This window comes from Rhea americana, unplaced genomic scaffold (assembly GCF_003343005.1).
Source record: "Rhea americana isolate MKP2758 unplaced genomic scaffold, rheAme1 scaffold_4, whole genome shotgun sequence".
Lineage (NCBI taxonomy): Eukaryota > Metazoa > Chordata > Aves > Rheiformes > Rheidae > Rhea > Rhea americana.
In genome coordinates, this window is record NW_028186534.1 from 12,205,027 (window position 1) to 12,223,389 (window position 18,363).

The following is an 18,363-nucleotide window of genomic DNA, read 5'->3' on the forward strand; positions in this document are numbered from 1 at the left end:
AGAGGATAAATCTACTGCCCCTCTGACTTGGGGAGGTTAAGGATTAACTTAAAACTCAGAATTTTCTACTCAGACCCAGCCTAGCTGCTATGTCATAAAGAATTTTCGACCTATGTTAAAATGTCTATGTGAAGAGTATTTGTTTATACAGAGAGTTTATATAGAGAACAGCTCTTCCCCTGGACACAGCTGATGTCAATGCACAGCAAAGCTTCCTTGGTTTGTTTTTACTGTTGTCTGAACTAGGTGGGATAACCATCCTGAGCTCTGCTGTCTCAAGACTTGCAGCTTCATATAACTCTAAGGTGTGAATGAGAAGCTGTAGAGGGAAGTCTGCATCAACGCTGGGCTCTTTTTCCATCCTGTTGTAGGTAATGGCTTCTGGCAAAAGCAGCAGTGTGACCCTGCAGTCCCTGATGCCTGACCGAGCCTACAAGGTGACTATTTCTGCTGTCCACAACACAGGAGAGAGCGAAAGCGTGTCCACAACAGGCCGAACAAGTAAGTGAATCAGTCATCGCTTGTGCATTGTTTGTAACCTGTCATCCATCAGTCCCAAGGCAGTCTGTGGAATGGTGGCAATGCTTGCACTGGCCTGTGACTAAGGTCAGAGTTTTCCTAATCAAGGTAGACTGCTAGCCTTAAAAAAAAAAAAAAAAAAAAAAAAAAAACAACAACAACACTCCTGCCCTAATTTTTGCACTCCTCCTATGCATTATTTGTTGCTCCACGATAATGGAGAAGGACTAGCAAGTATACAGGTCTTGAGCTAGCTATCATGGTCCTGAATAACAGAGCTCATGTGTGTTGTTTTCTCTTTCAGCTCCTGTATTGTCTAAACTCCCTTCAGTACGAGGATTTGTTCCATCTAAAGCAGAGGGTAAATCAGCTGCTATAAAGTATTGCTTTAGTTTTTCCAATGACAAATCATAGCATCATAGAATTGGGAAGGTTGGAAGGGACCTCTGGAGATCATCTAGTCCAAACCTCAAACAAGTGGCCCGTATGGGGATTGAACCAACAATCATTATTGTTATTATGTTGTTATTATGGCATTATTAGCACCATGCTGTAACCAACTGAGCTAAACCTAACCCTGTAAAGTCCTTGCGAGGCAGGCAGGAATGGCTATACTGTTTCTTGACAGATGCCTACAGGGACTGTGAATCTATCCAAGAAAAGCCTGAAACCGTGCAACTTCTTAAAATCAGACTCATTTTTAAAGGATATCTGCACAACTTGACCAAAATGGAGCAAAGAGAATGATGACATGTTTTTAAATTAAAGTCCCTTATTAAATTTAATGAGCATATGTTCTTGTAGCTGATACAAAGCAAACTATGAAGTGGATTAGTGAGAAATGCTGAATTAACAAGGTTATAAAAAGCTGATAAGAAGCAAATATTAGAATACAGATACTGTTGCAGTAATGTCCTTTCCTATCTATTTGAAATGATTCTAAATACAACTTCAGCTTAAAACTTATTGAAGGAAGCCAATAAGGAAGAATGAAGCAGATCAGCTGAGAAAACTGTAGTTTGTACCAAACAAAGAACCTACCAGGCTGAATTTTCAAGTGGCTTGTTGACAAAATCTACAAGTTCAGAACACAGTAGGAAAGTCTTAGGAAATTTTAAGTAGAAATCAAACATCCCGTAAATTTGCTGAGCCACTTGGTAGAATTTAATATAGTTTGTATGGCTATGATAGCTGAAAAAAACATTAGGAGAGATATAAAATCCTGTAGATTTTATAAAGTAATTTATTTGAAGGAGCAGAGATGATAGATGATAATGTTGGGAAAACTGTGGGATGTACAGTGAAAAATTTGAGTGTTGATATGTAGCTAAGTTACTGCGAAATTTTCTGACATTGCAGGAGTGGATGTTTGTTGCACAGTACAGTAACTAGGACTTGGGGGAAAAAACAAAAAACAAAGAGTGCAAGGCAGCTGGCATCCTATGTTTGAAAGTCTAGCAAAAATTTTAAAGGGAGAAGGGCAAACTGACAGTGTCAGTCACCTTTACTCTGATGCACTTTGCCTAAGCTGAGTATTGCCACATCGAAGAGCTGTGAGCAAAGTGCCTCCACCCTGGAAAGGAGGAGAGCGACTGCCAGGGACATCAGCAAGGTCTGGGGAAAGGGCCATAAGGAACTCCCCTGACTCCCAAGCGACAAAATTAGATACCTGGTAAATGGGCAGCGTATAGCCTGTTTAAGTTATTTTAGATGTTTTTTTTCTATATCACACTCCATTTCTGAATAATTCTGAGTAATCCTTTACACCTTTTGCAGAAGTTAGAAGCCCTGCTTTTCCAATGAGATATGAAATGGCATATGATGTAATATTAATAGAAATAAAAGGGTTACAATAAAGCGTTAATATAATGATCTGCTAGATTGCATTATGCTGATGACCTAGAAAATCATTTATGAAGTAGCCCATCTTGTCAAGTGTCCTTGATTTTTCAGGGTTATTTCTCATTTTGCATCAAGCATTCCCTTTTTCCCAGCTCCATCTGGCAATCATGCCGAGGGATTTAAATGGCAGCAGATAATTAAAAATTCCAGTTGTGCCCTGTTCTCTAGAACACTCCTTTACCTGAACCACTTAAATGGAGAGTGTTCATAACCAAGTCTTCACCACGTGCTTCAGGTTCTAGCCTGTTCTCCCTGGTGTGTTTGAAATTTCTGCTCTGTGGCATGTTAGAGGGTTCAACAAGAGTGTTTCTGAAAGGAGAACTGCAAAAGTTTGCCAGAACGCTTCATGTTTCTCTGAAGAGTTCAAAGGCCAAGCAGGAGAGACAGAATGTCTTCAGAAGAACAAGGAAGAGCACAAATTTTGCAGATTGCATGGCTACATGTAATTTGAGTGTATGATGGCACAAAGCCACTGCGTATATGCAGGACTGTGCTGCCCCCCTTTCTGGGAAATGTAGCATTATTTGTTTTGCTATTTGTTCCCTTTTCAGGAAACGTAACACTAAATGTAACGCTATTTAAAAATGAGGCCAAGAGATATATTTTTGCTAAGATGAGTTTCAGGTATAAAAATTAGGACTGCAGATATGTTCGTGTGTTTTACAGCGTCGTTAAGGTGCTTGTTTCAGTAGAAGTAGAACTTTTAAAAAGTGGCATTTGGATGTCTATGAGTTAAGAGAAACGTGCTCGAAATGATGCTCTTTCTTTTTGTTTCTTATTGCACGGTGCCAGCTGATTTAGTCAAAAGAAAGCGATCGTTAAGTCTGGTGAAAGGTCATATTTTTATTTGCTGTTGTGATGGGCAAGCCGAGGAAAACTTTTATTTTTGCATAAAGTCTATATATTTATATGCATATATATGTTTAAATATAAAATCAACGTTCAAGGCCAGAGTCTGAATTAAGCTGTGGAATATTGTAATATTACTAAGTTTTCCTGTACTTTCTATTCCTCTGCACAGAGGACCTCTTTCTTTTGTTCCTGTAATCTCCTAGCAAGACTGTCTTTCTCCCTAACATGTTTGTTTTCCATTTGTTTTCTTCTTGCAGCCTGCCCCACCATCAGCTCACCCGAAGGCTCTGTACGAGGTACGGTATGATATCACACCCCTACAGTGCTGGGTTGTGAATGTGAAAGCACTATCAGATCTTGTCTAATCAGAAATGCACAACATCTGAACAGAGGGGAGGCGGTTTTCCAGTCCTACCAAAGTCTGAGAACTGTAATAGGAAAATATCCTTCATCAGGTAAAACCTGAGACCTCTCAAATACTGACAGAGAAGACCACCTTGCAGGCTGAGGGACAGAAATAGAGACAGATGCTGATTTAAACCTGAAAGGTTAGAGTATATTCATAGAATATGGAAGATATGGGTTAGATTACTGTTCTGATAGAGAACTGATGCTTCCGTATGCCAGGTGGTTGCTCTTTCCATCTCAGTTTGGGCTATTATTGCACAAGTCTGTCTTTTCTGTTGGAACAACTTGATTTCATATGAATGGTTATTAGGTGAAAGAAAGAGATTGACTCTGTTGCTTAAGGCACTTACTTGAGGCATGGGACAGCATTCTCATTTCCTTGCTCCCATGAATATGTAATGTTAAATGTATACAATGGGATGAGTCCAGATGAGGTAAACAGTGAAAGGAGCACTTGAGGATAAAGCTGCAGTGGGCTGCAGGACACAGAGGTTCAGGCTACCTGAATCTCCCCAGTTGCTGGGTAGTTTGCTAGCTATCACGTCACAGGCACCTCTGGGTGTGATGTCTTTCTGCCTGTCTCAGTTTTTTTTTCTGGTACTGCAAGAAAGCCCACAAACAACTATTCTGTCATCTCTGTAAAAAGTTTAGGGTTCAGGGTTTTGCTACTCTCCAGCTAGGGACTGTTTAGATGAAGGTTCTTGATGGTTTTCTCCAGAGCCTTGTTTTGAATGCGAGTGGTCACCGTTGCATCTTTCAGGCCAGGAAAGAAGTCTTGGCTCAGTACTTACCACCCTTCTCAGCAGATTTGGTACAAACACCTTTTCTCATATGAGTGTCATTTCTTATTTCTCCCCCACTTGTCTGTTGCCTCCATCAGAGGAGAAAGACAGCAGCCTGCCTTCCATATGTCACCCTTATGGCTGGATTTAAGGCTTCTGCCAAGACGGTTTAATCAGACTATAAGTGAGATTGCTTGAGGATTATAATTCCTCAGGGTCGTCTTCTCAAAACAAAATCTTTTTCAGATTTTATCTTTTAATTATGAACATCGTCCCACAGTGGTATTCCCTTGTCTTTCCAGCCTGCTGTGTTTGCATCCCCTGCCTGTGCTTTGTCCTCCTCTTCCAGTAAAAGTTTGCACTAACTGAATTGATATGCCCCTGCGGTCCCATCAGCTTTTGCTCTCAGCTGTTAGTGTTTAGTGCTGGGATTTTCACTGGCCTTAAAGGTTTGAAATGTCTGTTGAATTTCAAGAAGATTTCAATTTGCTAACTCATATGGGGCCTTAAAAGAAAGTTGCAGTCTATCACCAAGATTACCTTTGCATCCAGCCAAGGAGCTATAGAGAACCTGAAGTGCTCTCTGAAGTCCAGCTGTACAAACAGCTAAGGTAACATGTTCCCATTTATCCTCTCTATGCCATATCCCCTCTTTATGCTGTTGGAGCTACTTAGAAAGCAATTTATTCTGCCTATAAGTTAATATTGCCTCCTTGCCAGAGAGCTCAGCAATATGGGTAAGACTGAGAAACTGGCTACAGATCTCAGCTCTGCTGTTTATCTCCTTGGGCAAGTTACTCAGTCTTGTGCTCAGTCCCACCAACTTACCTTACCACTACCATGGGGCAGTGCATCCATGCCTGGGAGTTTCTTGGGTACTGTTCAAAGCAGTTGAATTTCAGAGCCAGAAGAAACATTGCCTTCTCCTCCTTTTCCCTTCTCTTTCTCTTCCATATCCTCGTGGCAATGGCAGCAGGAGTAGCCCATTTCCTTATCAGCTCTCTGAATCTGTTATACAGCAGGTTCAAAACATGTTTATAACTGTGATTTAAGCTTTGCTTTTGGTCTTTATACTACTAAATTTAATGTACATTTTAATGTAGTTCCAGTGCCTGGACCAGCACATCAGAAGTAAATAGCTCTCAGCGGGTATTTTCTTTTAACAGACTCCCTAGTATTGTTGGGGAATGAAAAAAATGCACCTTGTAGCAGCCCCTGTGCAAAATAACATCCTGAGTCAAGGCACTACAGAAGACAGTAACTGAGGAAGGAGTGAGAAAGTCCAGACTGAAAGGACCATATTGTAATGAAATTGTAGCCATTCCTCTTTCTAAAGAACGAGCTAGCTCCCTCGTCCCAGCCTGCTGCAAATTCAGATAAACGAAAAAAAGAATCCCAATTGCAAGATCTTGTTTTACTGAAAAAAAAATGAAATGAGAAAATGACTCAGAGCTTTAATGATGAGCTGGGAAAGTGAGATGAAGCTGCGTGAGCCAGAGAGGCGATGTCAGAGATGTCAGGGGAGAATCTCTGTAGACTGTGTAAGGCAGGTCATCTCTGAGTATTTCATGAAAATAGAACTGGAAATGCTCATATTTTGAAGTTCTTTCCTGATTTTTGTGACTCTTGCATATGAGGCATTTCAGAGCAGAGATAATTCTCCCTCTATGCTAGCAATTACTGGATTGATTCCATGTCTTTTGAAGATAATATTTTTGCATCAACTTGAAAAGGAAAAATTGTTTGAGTAAGTTTTCTCATTTGTTTTTCATTCCGGAGATTTAAAAACAAAATTACAAAAGTCTGTGTGTAGCATACCCTTCTGCAAGAAGAGATGTGATTACAGCAAATGTATGCAGAGAGTACAAGGGCATGTTATTTTCCTTGGTTACCACTTGTGGTACGTGCTCCAGCTTTCCAGTGAGTTTGTTCAGCCTGTGCTGAAGTCTGTGCTTCTTGTCTTTCCTCCTGTTGCCTTCTCCAGGCTAGCTAAAAGCTAATTCTGCATACTCTGCAGTCACAGTGCCTTCCGCGCAGAGGAATGCATAGGCAGAAATACCTCCTTTCAGGATTGATACAGTAGTTGTTTCCTTTATTTGTATTGTATTTGATTTTAAATTGATTGTATTTATTTTTAATCTGTTTTGTCAACAAAGGACTCCACCAGCGTTGCTGATCTGCTAGTCATGCTGCCTCCCAGCCAGTTCGCAGAATTACTGTGTGCTCTGAGAAGCCTTGACTAGAAATGGTTCGATTAGTCCTTTGCATTGCCACAGTCCATTCTCAAGATCCCCGGGGAACGGGATCTGTGAACACCCTTCCTGAGTCAAAGTGGCAAACCCTCACCCTCCTCGGGCCCCCTGTTTTCATACGGATCTCAAGTTCAGCCTGACTGCTGGTTGTGCCAGTTTGCCTAGTGCTTTACCTATGTTTGTAAAAAGCAAATCTCTGTCCCAGTGCGGGGAAGTCCTTTACAACATATTGCACTATTTTATAACCATTTATTTTTCTGCTTTGCTTTGTTCCAGGATTTGATATGATGGAAGCTTTTGGATTAGTAGAGAAGGAATATGCTTCTGTTAAAGGAGTAGCTATGGAGCCATTCGTATTCAGTGGTTCCCGTACCTACACCCTGTTCAAAGATACTCAGCTCACCCAGAGAACCAGGTAATTTAGGAAATTAGCTGCGATCAGCATCATGTTGATCATTTGTCTGATGCATACACATTAACTATGCTCACAGCGAAGAAAGATCACTGATTTGTGTGTGAATGATTAATTCCCATTAGCAACTTACAGACAATGAGTCTGCAAACTCCGTAAGTCTGGAGCTGTCCATAAGTCTGTTGCAGTTTGAGAAATCAAACTATAGATAGACTGAAAAGAATGCCAGAGTTTATTTTTCCTTAATATATCAAGAAATTAACCTCTGACTTGCCTCAAAATGAATCAGAATATGGAATATATAATGCAGAAGTCAATAGGACACAGTAGGGCTCCTCTCTTTCTTCTCTCTCTCTCTCTCTCTCTCTCTCTCTCTCTTTCTTTTTTTTTCCCCCCCTCCTTTTGGCATGGCCAAAAATAATCAGACTGTGAGGTTGTTTCTTATTACTGAATCACTTTTTCCAGCATTGTTAGTTACCCACCAACAGGCTATGACGGATGTAAGGATTATGTCATGTATTAATATTATCAATATTAATGTGCTATTCTTTGGGCATTCTGTCCATAAATATACACACTTCAGTGATGAAAGCTTGAGGTTGTATTTTCATCTTCAACTCTTTCTCTCAGCATCTCTGATTTGGAGACAGATCCTTGCTTTTAGAAAATGTTTGGCTCAAAGATTCCCTCAGCAGATTGGTCTTTTATTGGTGAGGATTAACCGTTGACTTTGAGTTGTGACTTTACTCCATTTGTTGCATAGTAGGCTTCATCTCAGCATTCCACAAGTTGCAGAGGGCCAATTTCTGGCCCAGGCAGCTCCAGTGACCTCTGTCATTTTTTTATAATTATAAATCGAGAATGATTTGACTCTTGACATATAGTGCTACTTTGTTTTAAGTCTAATTTCTGTAACTAATTACTTAGTTACAGAAGCAAAGCTTCTTAGAGTAAACAGAATTGGGGAGATTCAGAGAGCTCTTTGGTCTAAGTACTCAGAAAATTATGACTGATCCTTTTGTTCAGCTATTACTTTTGCCTTTCCAAGGACATTACTACTTCAGAAACAGAGAGATAAATAAGAACTTGACATTACTTATGAATCAGTCCTGAAAAGATGCTTGATGAGTTGTGTATATGCCCATGCAAATGTGTGCTGTTTCAGATTACAGATGTATTTCGAGCATAACCAATTTGACCTTCCTCTTTGCCTTGTATCCTCTAATTATTGCTTTTGCCTGGTGCTTTCTAACAAGTTTGGCGCACAGTTGGGAAGAAGCCAAGTTGTGCCAGCATTTGCTGTATGTTCATGAGTTCCAGAGCCGAACCCATTTTTTTCGGCTAGGACGTGGGGAAGATCCAGAGGGAGCTTTCTGTGGGTTTTTTGCTCCATGAAGGGCACTTCTACAAATTTCTGCCACAGCTTAAATATTTAGCCCATATACAACATGATCGTCATTCTTTCTTGAAGAAGAGATTTGGGGGAGAATGGAGAATTGTTTGGAGCCTGGCAGAGATATTTTATAAGCTGCTACTGAGCTCTGTTTTGAAAAACGTTAAGGCTGCCCACACTGTCTCTTCAGCATTCCCTGAAGTGGCTCAGGCAGTACTGGTCTGACACCAACGACCACATCTGCATCTCTGCACGGCACGAGGAGAAGGCTTTTTGAAGGCCTTGCAGTGCATGCTTAGGATTCAGCACAGACTTTAAACACATGAGTAATGCACAAAATATGGGCAGGTTCTCTCCTGATGTATCTTGTTCCACTGCCATGGATTGTGCCAGATGGGAATTTGAGCCTGTGTTTCATTCCCACAAGTTAGTCTTTTCTATGCCATCATACCTGAGAAACACTGCCGGCAAACCCTGTCTGTCTGAAGGACATTTGTCACTTTAAGCCACTGACGCTTCCTTGTCTTGTCTTGTTGCAGTGATGTCCATCTCTTTGCAATTCCACCTGAGCACACCATCAGCATCCTACTCCGCCTCCTGCCTGAGACCTCCAAGGAGCCCTTTGCTGTGTGGCAAGTAACAGATGAGGACTTCCAGCCCCTCCTTGGTGTTATCCTTGACTGTAAGTTTCATGATGAATAGATTAAATTTGGGCATTTGTATACATTTTTGGGAGTAATAGAACTGATTTCTTTTTTAAATTGGACAGTGTGTTATTTTAATATTTTTGTTATACACCAGCAGTCATGGGATGCTTTGCTGCTGCCAACATGGCACTTTAAATGTTTCTCAGTGCAAGTAAAAACTATACTTTTGTTTTTATTCCACCTCTAATATATTCTTTATTTTTACATGTTATTTTTCTTTTTCTGCTGTTTAGAAATACTTGATTGTGAAATATTAAAACTTTCGCTGTGTTTAAGCCTATTTATTTATTATTGTTCAGTATGTGGGTGAAATCAAATTCTCTTTTAATTCTAAGTTGTTATTTGTCCTATTTTCCCTGTAGCCAGTAAGAAATCCTTGACCTATTTCAATCATGACTACAAGGCTGATTTACAGGAAGTCTCCTTTGACCAACAGGAAGTGAAGAAGATATTCTATGGGAGCTTTCATAAGGTCCTTATCAAGGGAGGGAGAATTGTAGCTCATGATCTCACTCCAATCTGAGAGTGTTATGCTATCAATGTATATTGTTCAAACCGAGGAGTGATTACAAAAATACTTTGCATACAGACTGCTAGGGAACTGGCAAACCTATTTGATATGCTGAAGTTATAGCTGTAAAGAATTTGGGTTGATCCTATGTGCACAACATATGATTTTCACACATTGAATGCTTCTTAAAATGCACTGCACACTTATCCATTTTATAAAGACTGGGTATATATAGATAAATTATAACCACACATTACTACCGTGTATTACATACAATAATGATGGTCATAATGTGAAATATCATAGAAAAATATACATAATATATACAAAATTATAATTCTCCTTGTCAAAGATGAAACTTTGCCATTTCAGTATGTATTTATACAGCATATATTTTCATATATACATTTTTCTAAAGATTTAACTTCCCCGCACAAACAATGTGTTAGTACTCTAAGGGATGCATTTTATGAATTGCACAATCTTCTAGTTCTGTCACCTTGATTATTTTTGTCCCCAACCAACTACTTCATTTTTGGGAATGTGTACTTGTTCATTTCTGGTGTGTATGGTGGTTTCTGTGGTACACAGTTATGGAGAAAAGCTGAGGCTAGCTGTTGGCTGCACTGTCCTTTCTTTGGGGACTTAGCTCAGGTCACCTAAAGCTGTAACTGTGTCCTGCAAAGTATGCAGGTGGTCCCTTTGTAACCATGTAATTCATGTCTTCGTAGTTAAGCCTATGTAGAGGCAAAGCCTAAGGGTGAAGATCCAAGATACCCCTGTAACTGATTACCTAGGCACAAAGCTCTTGCTTGGACATGCAAAGCCATCCGGCCTTGGCAGGATGCTTGGCGTTGCCAGTGCTAGGAGCAAGTCTTGCGTGGTCCCAAAGACTGCTTTTACACACCTCAACAGGAGCTGCTAGTACCGCTGTTCACTGAGGAGAGAGGAGAAGTCCAGCCCCCCTGAGCTTCAGGGGGTCCAAGGGATGAGAGCTGGGCACTGGTAGATGTACCCAGAGGAACAACCCCCAGGCAAGGAGGCGGCTGTGGCAGAAGTGCGAGGGAGGTGGCAGTCCAGGAGAGTATGAAAACTGAGGACAGCGATGAGCTCGATCTAGAGGCAGGATGGAATGAAAGGCAATAGCAGAGACTAGGAGCAGGGGCTGTTTTCAGGGTCATTGACTACAAACAGCTTCTTTTTTAAACGCCTCCTTTTTGTTAGTCTAGGGCCTGTCTGCTGGGGCTGGCTGGTGAAGAGGTGGTGATTTCCTGCAGGGATGGCAGTCTGCTGCCCTATGTTCAGTTCTTCTCTGCTTCCTGGCTTTTTCCCACCCTTCCCAGCCAGTGATACTGTCATCAGTCACTGCAGCGCTTTCTGCTGTCGGGTTTTCAGCAGTGTAATTCCTGCAGAGCTTGTGTTCCTACCCCCCTGCCACAGCTAAAACACTCCCAGGAAAACATAACCATTGAGGCACTTCTTAGCTCACCTCAGTACCTGCAAAGTTGCCCTTTATGACCCCCTTTCTGAGTATTTAGCTATGATCTTAGCTACGGCTGTTGACCTAAATACAGATAGATCTGCTGTAATTTAAAGAGGCAGAGCTCACTTCCAGCTTTTAATTCTGTTGTAACTTTATTTGTGTTGTATCAAATAGGCGCTTACATCACCGAGAAGCTGTCACTGTTCTTGTTGCTTCTATTTCCCTTGAATTTTCCAGTCAATCCCACTTGATAAAAATAGTGTCTTGTCTTTTTCTGCAGGTGATACGTCATTAGGTCTAAAAACAGTTAGCACTGCAAGTGCACGGATCAGATTCTCCAGCTTTTATAAATAAACTCTGCAAAGGGAGTGAAATAGAGATGCACTCGAGCTAAATCCCAGCTCCATATAGCTCTAATTTTTGTTGAGGTTCAGATCTGAGCTCAGATTTTGGGAAAAAAAAACAAAAACAAAAAAAACCTCCAGAGTGTGAATCACATCTCGTATATAGCCAGACGCAGAGCTTTAGCCCAAGTCCCACCTGGAGCCCAGTTCAAAGTAAAACAGCAGCAGTGTATTTTGGTCTTTGCAACTTCCTAATCAGAACATCTCCTTCCTCCAGGTGTAACCAAGTGCTAAGGGCCTAGATTTTGGTAGTGCTGAAAACTAGAGTGACATGGATTGGCTTAAATGCCTTTCAGATGGGTTTCAAAGCAGGGACAAATGCTGCATGGATTTAATGTCACATCTGTCAGTCTGCTAGTGCCATACTGCCTGCTGCCTAGAAGGCCTGATTGAGATCTCTGAAATGTACTTGTTTTGTGTTAAATATGCAAGAGAAAAATATCCCTTTCTCCCTGAAGTAACAAACATCATCTCAATGCTGTGGATATTGACTTCAGCCACAAATTAATAACTCTGAGTCCAGAGAACGGCATTAGAAACTGATAAGAGGAAGCTTTGCATTCCCTTATCTGGGGGGGGGGGGAAAGGAACTTTTGTATTGAAGTGCCATTTTGATGGGCCTTTCATGGTGTGACTCAAACTGCTAGTGAGTTGATAACAAGAGTGGACTGAGATAGAGAGAAAAGAGGAGGAGGAGAGGTTTCCTGGCAAGCTCCTTTCCTTTCCCTTAAAGAATTCTAAAAATTATTTTTTTTGGAAGATGTTAATAACCAGGAAAAATTTTAAAATCAACTTTTTTTTTCCCCTAGAATTCGGAATTTTAGTGACCATTCAGTGCTGGAAATAAGAAAAAAAACCATATCTATCTTTGTGTGAAAACCTGATAATTATTCATAAGAATTTTTTTTTTGGCCGTCTATATCCTCAAAACAAAGGTACTCCACCCAAATGAGCAATGAACACTTTTTATTAGTATCTATAGGCAGGTCCATCAGTAAGCTAGTTTTCAAAACTGAATTACTTAATACTGTAACTCTGGGAAGGCTTCCCACAAAGTGAGTTGATGTATAGCAGGGGAACATCAGGGAGGAGCGCACTGTTGCATAGCAGACACACCATATACTCAAAATTGTTCTCTAGCCCTTGTACTTTTGATCCATTTGCTCATAGTTGGAAAAACACCAGGTTTGGGATCTGGGCAGAAAGCGTTGGCTTGTTTAGAAGACTCCTCTGTCCCATAGCAGAGCTGTAACCTGACTCTTTGCCTGTCACCCAGGTGCACGTGGCAGTGAGCCATTTCAAGATCAAACTCTATCTGGACTGTAAGAAAATAGCAGAGAAACCTATCAACACCATTGGTAGCATCTCCATGGCTGGCTTTATCATGCTGGGAAAAGTGACAAGGACTAGAGGGCCAAGGAGCGGGTCAGCATCGGTAAGTCCCCTGGTGATGTATGTTTTTGGAGAGTGAGGAGCTTAAATATGGAGGTGGCTGGCGTGGGCAGAGGGAGAGAACTGCCATCTCGCATCGTTCTCGCTCTGAATGCTTCCTAACGCTGCTATGATGTGGGACAGTTCCCACTGATCCCGCTGATCTCTTAGATTTAATGAGCTTTCCTAGTGCAATGTCTCTCTTCCTCACCTCCTACCTCTGCTTGAGGTTTGTGATTAGAGGCGGCAGAGTATGAAAGTGTCATGCAGCTGCCTTCAGCTGTGCTCGGAGCAGGAGGCATTACGCTATGACGCTGCAGAGTCTGGGGACCAGGGGAAATACGGATCCTCCTGCCCTAACAGGCTGAAGATGACAGATGAGTTAGGGAATTGCTTCTAAATGTGAAGGCTGTGTAGCTCAACCCCTTCCAAGTGACAACAGGAAACACTGGTGACTGAGAGTAACAGGTCTGGTTGTGCCTCGTTTGGTCTCAATCTCTAGTGTGCTCGTGCTTGCGTATCTGCATGCAAATGGTGGAAAAAGTTTTCAGTTTAGAGGCTCTTTGTCAGCTGCTGCTTAAGAAAACAAACCAATCAGTGCCAGACTGTGGGCATACCTTTACTGCACAGCACAGTACTGCAGACATCCTGCTTCCTTACAAGAGGAAAGGGTAAGTAAAAGTGAGGCCAAGGTGTTGTGCCCTATGACAGCACGGTGCATGGTCCTACAGGCAAAAAGACCTATATCTGCCATCACACAGGAATCTGTTGCCATGTTTACCCTATGCAATAGATATGTTAAATATATCCAGAAAAAGGGGGATTGAATGGGACTAGAAAATCACTCATGACTTGCATGATGCTCCTCCTCATTGATTCTGCTTTTAGAGCTAAGAGTCTAGGAGAAAGTAGCATACCAGTTGACTGCAACTTCCCTCTCCTCAAAGCGGCATGTTAAAGTTAGCTTGTCCCGTAAGCCTGCCCAACCACTTTGGCTTACAAAGAAAGAAGCAGAGGACTGGGATATACCAGGGAAAAGTGGTTATTGGAATTGCCTATTAGGTATAGGAGCAGTTGTGTAAGAAACAAGGGAACACTAGGATTCAAGCAATACTTCTTTGCTAAATAAACACTGCAAGAGTTTAGACTGATTGGAAGCCAACAGACAGCTGCCAAGGAGGAAAATTTGTGCTCGCTTTGTCCTTGTGAAATTTTTCCTGCTAACAGCTTAGCTAGACAGATCTTGTAACTGAGGAAACGGTAATGAACAGCTTCATGCCTTCTCTGCTTCCTTTGCCTTTCAACCCTAGCAAAGCTTCACATCTTCCACAGTGCTGCTGCCCTTGAGAAGACAGAGTGCCTCATTAATGGTTATCATGGCACCTTATTTAATTTAAGATGTCTTTAAATGCTGCTTGATCTACAGGGCTCATCTGTATCTGTATGCTGCATGTCACACTCCCGTGGCTGTACAGCTTATTCATTGTTAAATGCATGGAATGGAATTAAAAAAAAAAAAACACTAGAAACAGTATTAAGGGAAAAAAATCTCTGCCTCATTATTTTTGTCTAGCTTTGTGCAGTATGTGTTCCTTTGTTAATCAAAAAGGGAAGATGTGGCAGTTGTGGGATATGATGAGAAAGACGGGATGAGGGGTTATTGGGAGGAGAATCATCCATCTCCTAGGAATTGCTGCCACTTTTATCTTCATTCCCCTGAGGGCCAGCAAAAGCAAAGTTTATTTTTACATTTTGGTGATGCTGAAGCCCAATTACTTGAGGACTCTGCTCCTTGCCACTGTTGCAGAGCAGTGAGTAAATTGCAAACGTGGCTTTTGCTGGAATGAAGCTTCATATTGACTTGCTTAGCAAGACTTGGAGACCTGAAGACTTGTAAATCACTCAGAGGCCAGTGATACTTTTTATATTATGCATTAAGCACATCTACATTTGTTATAGCTGCCTCTTGAAAAGGAGGATGTGCGGGGGGCTAGAGGCTAGTCTAGTCCTGATCTCCCACAGTACCTAATACAGAGCTGTGAAATGTGTGGCAGTTTATGAGGGTGGGGTGAAACTGGGATCTGCCCCCACGGTTATCAAGGTGAGACCGTGGGGCATAGGACAGCTCTGTTTGCACAATGGCACTTGGGACCATATAGAGGAGTCCTGTCAAATCATTGATGAAGATTATTTTCAGTACCTGAATGTCACGAGGTGATTTTGGTGATGGATTGACTATGCCAACGCTCCCTTATAAAATTCTCCTTTTTTCTCCCAGTTCCAGCTGCAGTCTTTGCGGATTGTGTGCAACAGTTTAGGGGCAGAGGAGGACAGATGCTGTGATCTTCCTGCCTTGGTAAGACAAAAGGGACCACTCTACTAGTTGAGATGAAGTTGGGGATGATGGAACAAGACCATGCAGAAGGAGGTGATGCTGCAAACGATTTTGGTAGACACAAAAGGGAAACTATTTTTCTTCTCATCCATTGGGATTACTGACAGGATGTTTCTTGGTGAAGTGAATGAAGTTGTTTGCTTCAAAAGGCAAGGTAACTCTTCAAATTCTAGTGCAACGTATATCGTTTCCATCATGAATTCTTCTGTGACAGCAGCCCCAACAACCATACAGCTTTGCTGTCACCCTTCAGCCCAGAATTACAACCTTGCTCTGCTCTACTATTCAAATTCTCATTTCAAAATGAGAATTAATATGCAGTTGAGTGTTTTGGGGGTGTGTGCAAATACTAGCAAAAAGCAAATTATCTTCCAGTTTGCTATGCAAATTTCAGACAGAGATGATCCATAATTTTCTGTATGAACTTGTTATTTGACAGAGAAAGAAAGCAGAAAATCTTTCACAAACATCTCTCAGTGAGCTGCAGAAAACTTTTCTTTTTCTCCAGCTGAAAGATTGAATTTTGAAATAACTGAAAATGTTGCGTTCTACTCTTGCTATGCAGCAATTCATGGCACCTTGGCTTGCCTTTGTTTCAGAGGGACGAAGAGACTTGCCCTACCTTAGCTCCTGCCTGCACTTGTACGTCTGGCCTCCCAGGCTTACCAGGACCTCCAGGACCCCCTGTAAGTTTATCCTTCCATGTCTTCCTAGAAGTGAGTATATTGTATACGTTGATGTTGTTTCGTGCTGTTTGGACACCCTGAGGGAAGCCAGGTGTGAGGAGCTGGGCAGGTAGATGGAGAGAGGTCAGCATTCCACTGAAGCAAGACTATAGTGTGTTGGAGGATCACGGCCTCTACAAGGTTTTGTTTTCTTTCTCTTATCTTGATCCCAGATGCGATTAAGTGGGAAGGCAGCTCTTCCCTGCTGAACACAGACTCCAAAGCTTTGCCTGATAGAGTTTTGTTTCTCTGTGCATGTTTTGGCTGTTTTTCAGAATAACAGGTGAAGTCTGGGCTTGGCAGGCCAGCTCCTGCCCTGATGTCCCCATCTGAGGGAACATTAAAGTCTTCCCCTTACCAGTCAAAGGCTGAAACAAAGCGATACCCTTCAGGTTTCCTATGGTCATGAAGTGGGGAGATGGCACTTCAGCAAGGCAATAACTGCAGCTAGGAAGAGACGGAGCATTTCCTGATGCCACATTAATCCTCTTATGAGAGGACTGACCACCCTCTGTGTGTGTCGCTGGAGAGATTTTATGGATCAGAGGCTTTGAAACTCTTTGTAAATGGGGAAAAAAAAGGTTCATCTGCTAACTGGGAGTCTTATACAGACACTTGGCAAAACCTCTCCCTTTTGCCCATGCAAAAGGATGTCAATAAAGAATCTGATCCTCAGCAGCTGATTATATCCATCTTCTTTTCACCCACTGTGAAAAATGGATAACTTTTAACCACATGTTTTACATTTCATAGCCCACTGTGCATGGGGCACATCTGTACAGGTGCTTGCAGGGAGATCTCTGCTCAGAGCAGTCTGAGATTTCTGGTGGCGCACAGTGGTGTGGCCGAGCTGCATGGGAGGGCTTTGGAGGGTGGCTGTGCCACTAGGTTTGTACAGCACCCCACTGGCTTGAGGGCGGTCTGGGTTCAGACCAGACTGTGAGTGTCTGCGTAGGTCGGCAATGTAGAAAGAAAGAGGAGACTTTACAATGCTGTCTATCCCCAAAGCACTCTCTTTACAAAGGACAAAACCTGCAAGAAAACCCTGAAGGAAATGAGGGAATATGATAGTCTTTAGGTATATAATGTTCTCTGGGATAAAGGACAAACTCAATCTTTTGCCTTATCCATTATAGACAGAGGAAAGTCACCATGGGATTAATCTGCAGCAAGAAATATTCTAGTTAGACACTAGTAAGCAGTTATCCAGCAGTTGGCGAAGCCCGGGACCAGGCAATGCAAGAATACGGTAGGATCTCCGTTAATGGAGGCATTTAAGAGATTAAAGAACAATATAAGTGGAGCTGATTCTGCCTTGGAACAGGCAGACAGACCAGAAGCCAGCTTCCTCCTGGCTGCATTTCTCTAGGATTCACTGAGAAGCTTTTGGGGGAGCAGTGGTAACTTACCTGGTCATGGTTTAATAGCAAGGGCAGCCAGTTTAGTCCACAGCTGAATGTTTGCACATCTAAAGTGTGAGTGGAAACATTTGTGATTGCACTGGCTGCTGAAGGCTGAGATGCTGTCCACAGCACCTGATTTCAATCGTACCAGAAGCTTTACTCCTAGAAAGTAACCGTTTAAGCAACAATGGCCTCCTTGCTCAGGTGAAGGTGTTTTAGATCATCTTTTTTAATACTGTGGTTCTACTGTGAAAATCGATTCCTCTCTTCACTAGGAGCAGCATCTTGTTGTATAGTAATTACATGCTCGTTCCAGTGGAAGGAAGTTTAATTACAGAGCACACTGTACTATCACAGTATGTTTCGATATACTAAGTGCATAATTACCATCCTGCATTGCCCTGTGGTTTAAACATCTCTGCAGCACAACTCTCTTAAGAGCTGAGTTCTTTTGAGCACAAGAGAAAATACAGTTATGATACATAACCTTACTCATACCATCCGACTCAGTAATTTACTGCAGTTACATGAGTACTTACTGCTACTTTTAAAACTCCAGTAGTTTAAAGTTAGCAAGATTATCTCCCACTTTGTAGTTATTACTCTTTCTTAATGAGTGTTTTTGACCAGGCCAAGCTATACTTCTGAAATGAGTTTCTGGGCATTTCTGAAAGAACCTTTAGCAAAGCTTCCTGGATGTACCTCTTAATCTAAATCCATTGTTGTTTAGATTCAAGAACAGAAACTTTTAGATTAAGATGTCAAAAGTTCACAGAGTACTGAT

The 18,363-nt window shown here is 41.8% G+C and overlaps 1 protein-coding gene across 2 annotated transcripts in view; it reads left to right on the forward strand.

The window, feature by feature from the left end:
- Positions 1-18,363, forward strand: part of COL20A1 (collagen type XX alpha 1 chain) — a 60,919-nt gene that overhangs the window by 29,782 nt on the left and 12,774 nt on the right. For both annotated transcript variants that reach the window (XM_085314184.1, XM_085314185.1), the window contains exons 20-28: positions 372-501; positions 824-880; positions 3,531-3,569; positions 6,992-7,130; positions 9,060-9,202; positions 9,590-9,699; positions 12,902-13,060; positions 15,335-15,412; positions 16,051-16,137. In XM_085314184.1, coding sequence (XP_085170310.1) covers positions 372-501; positions 824-880; positions 3,531-3,569; positions 6,992-7,130; positions 9,060-9,202; positions 9,590-9,699; positions 12,902-13,060; positions 15,335-15,412; positions 16,051-16,137 — 942 coding nt within the window. The remainder of the gene's footprint in view (positions 1-371; positions 502-823; positions 881-3,530; positions 3,570-6,991; positions 7,131-9,059; positions 9,203-9,589; positions 9,700-12,901; positions 13,061-15,334; positions 15,413-16,050; positions 16,138-18,363) is intronic.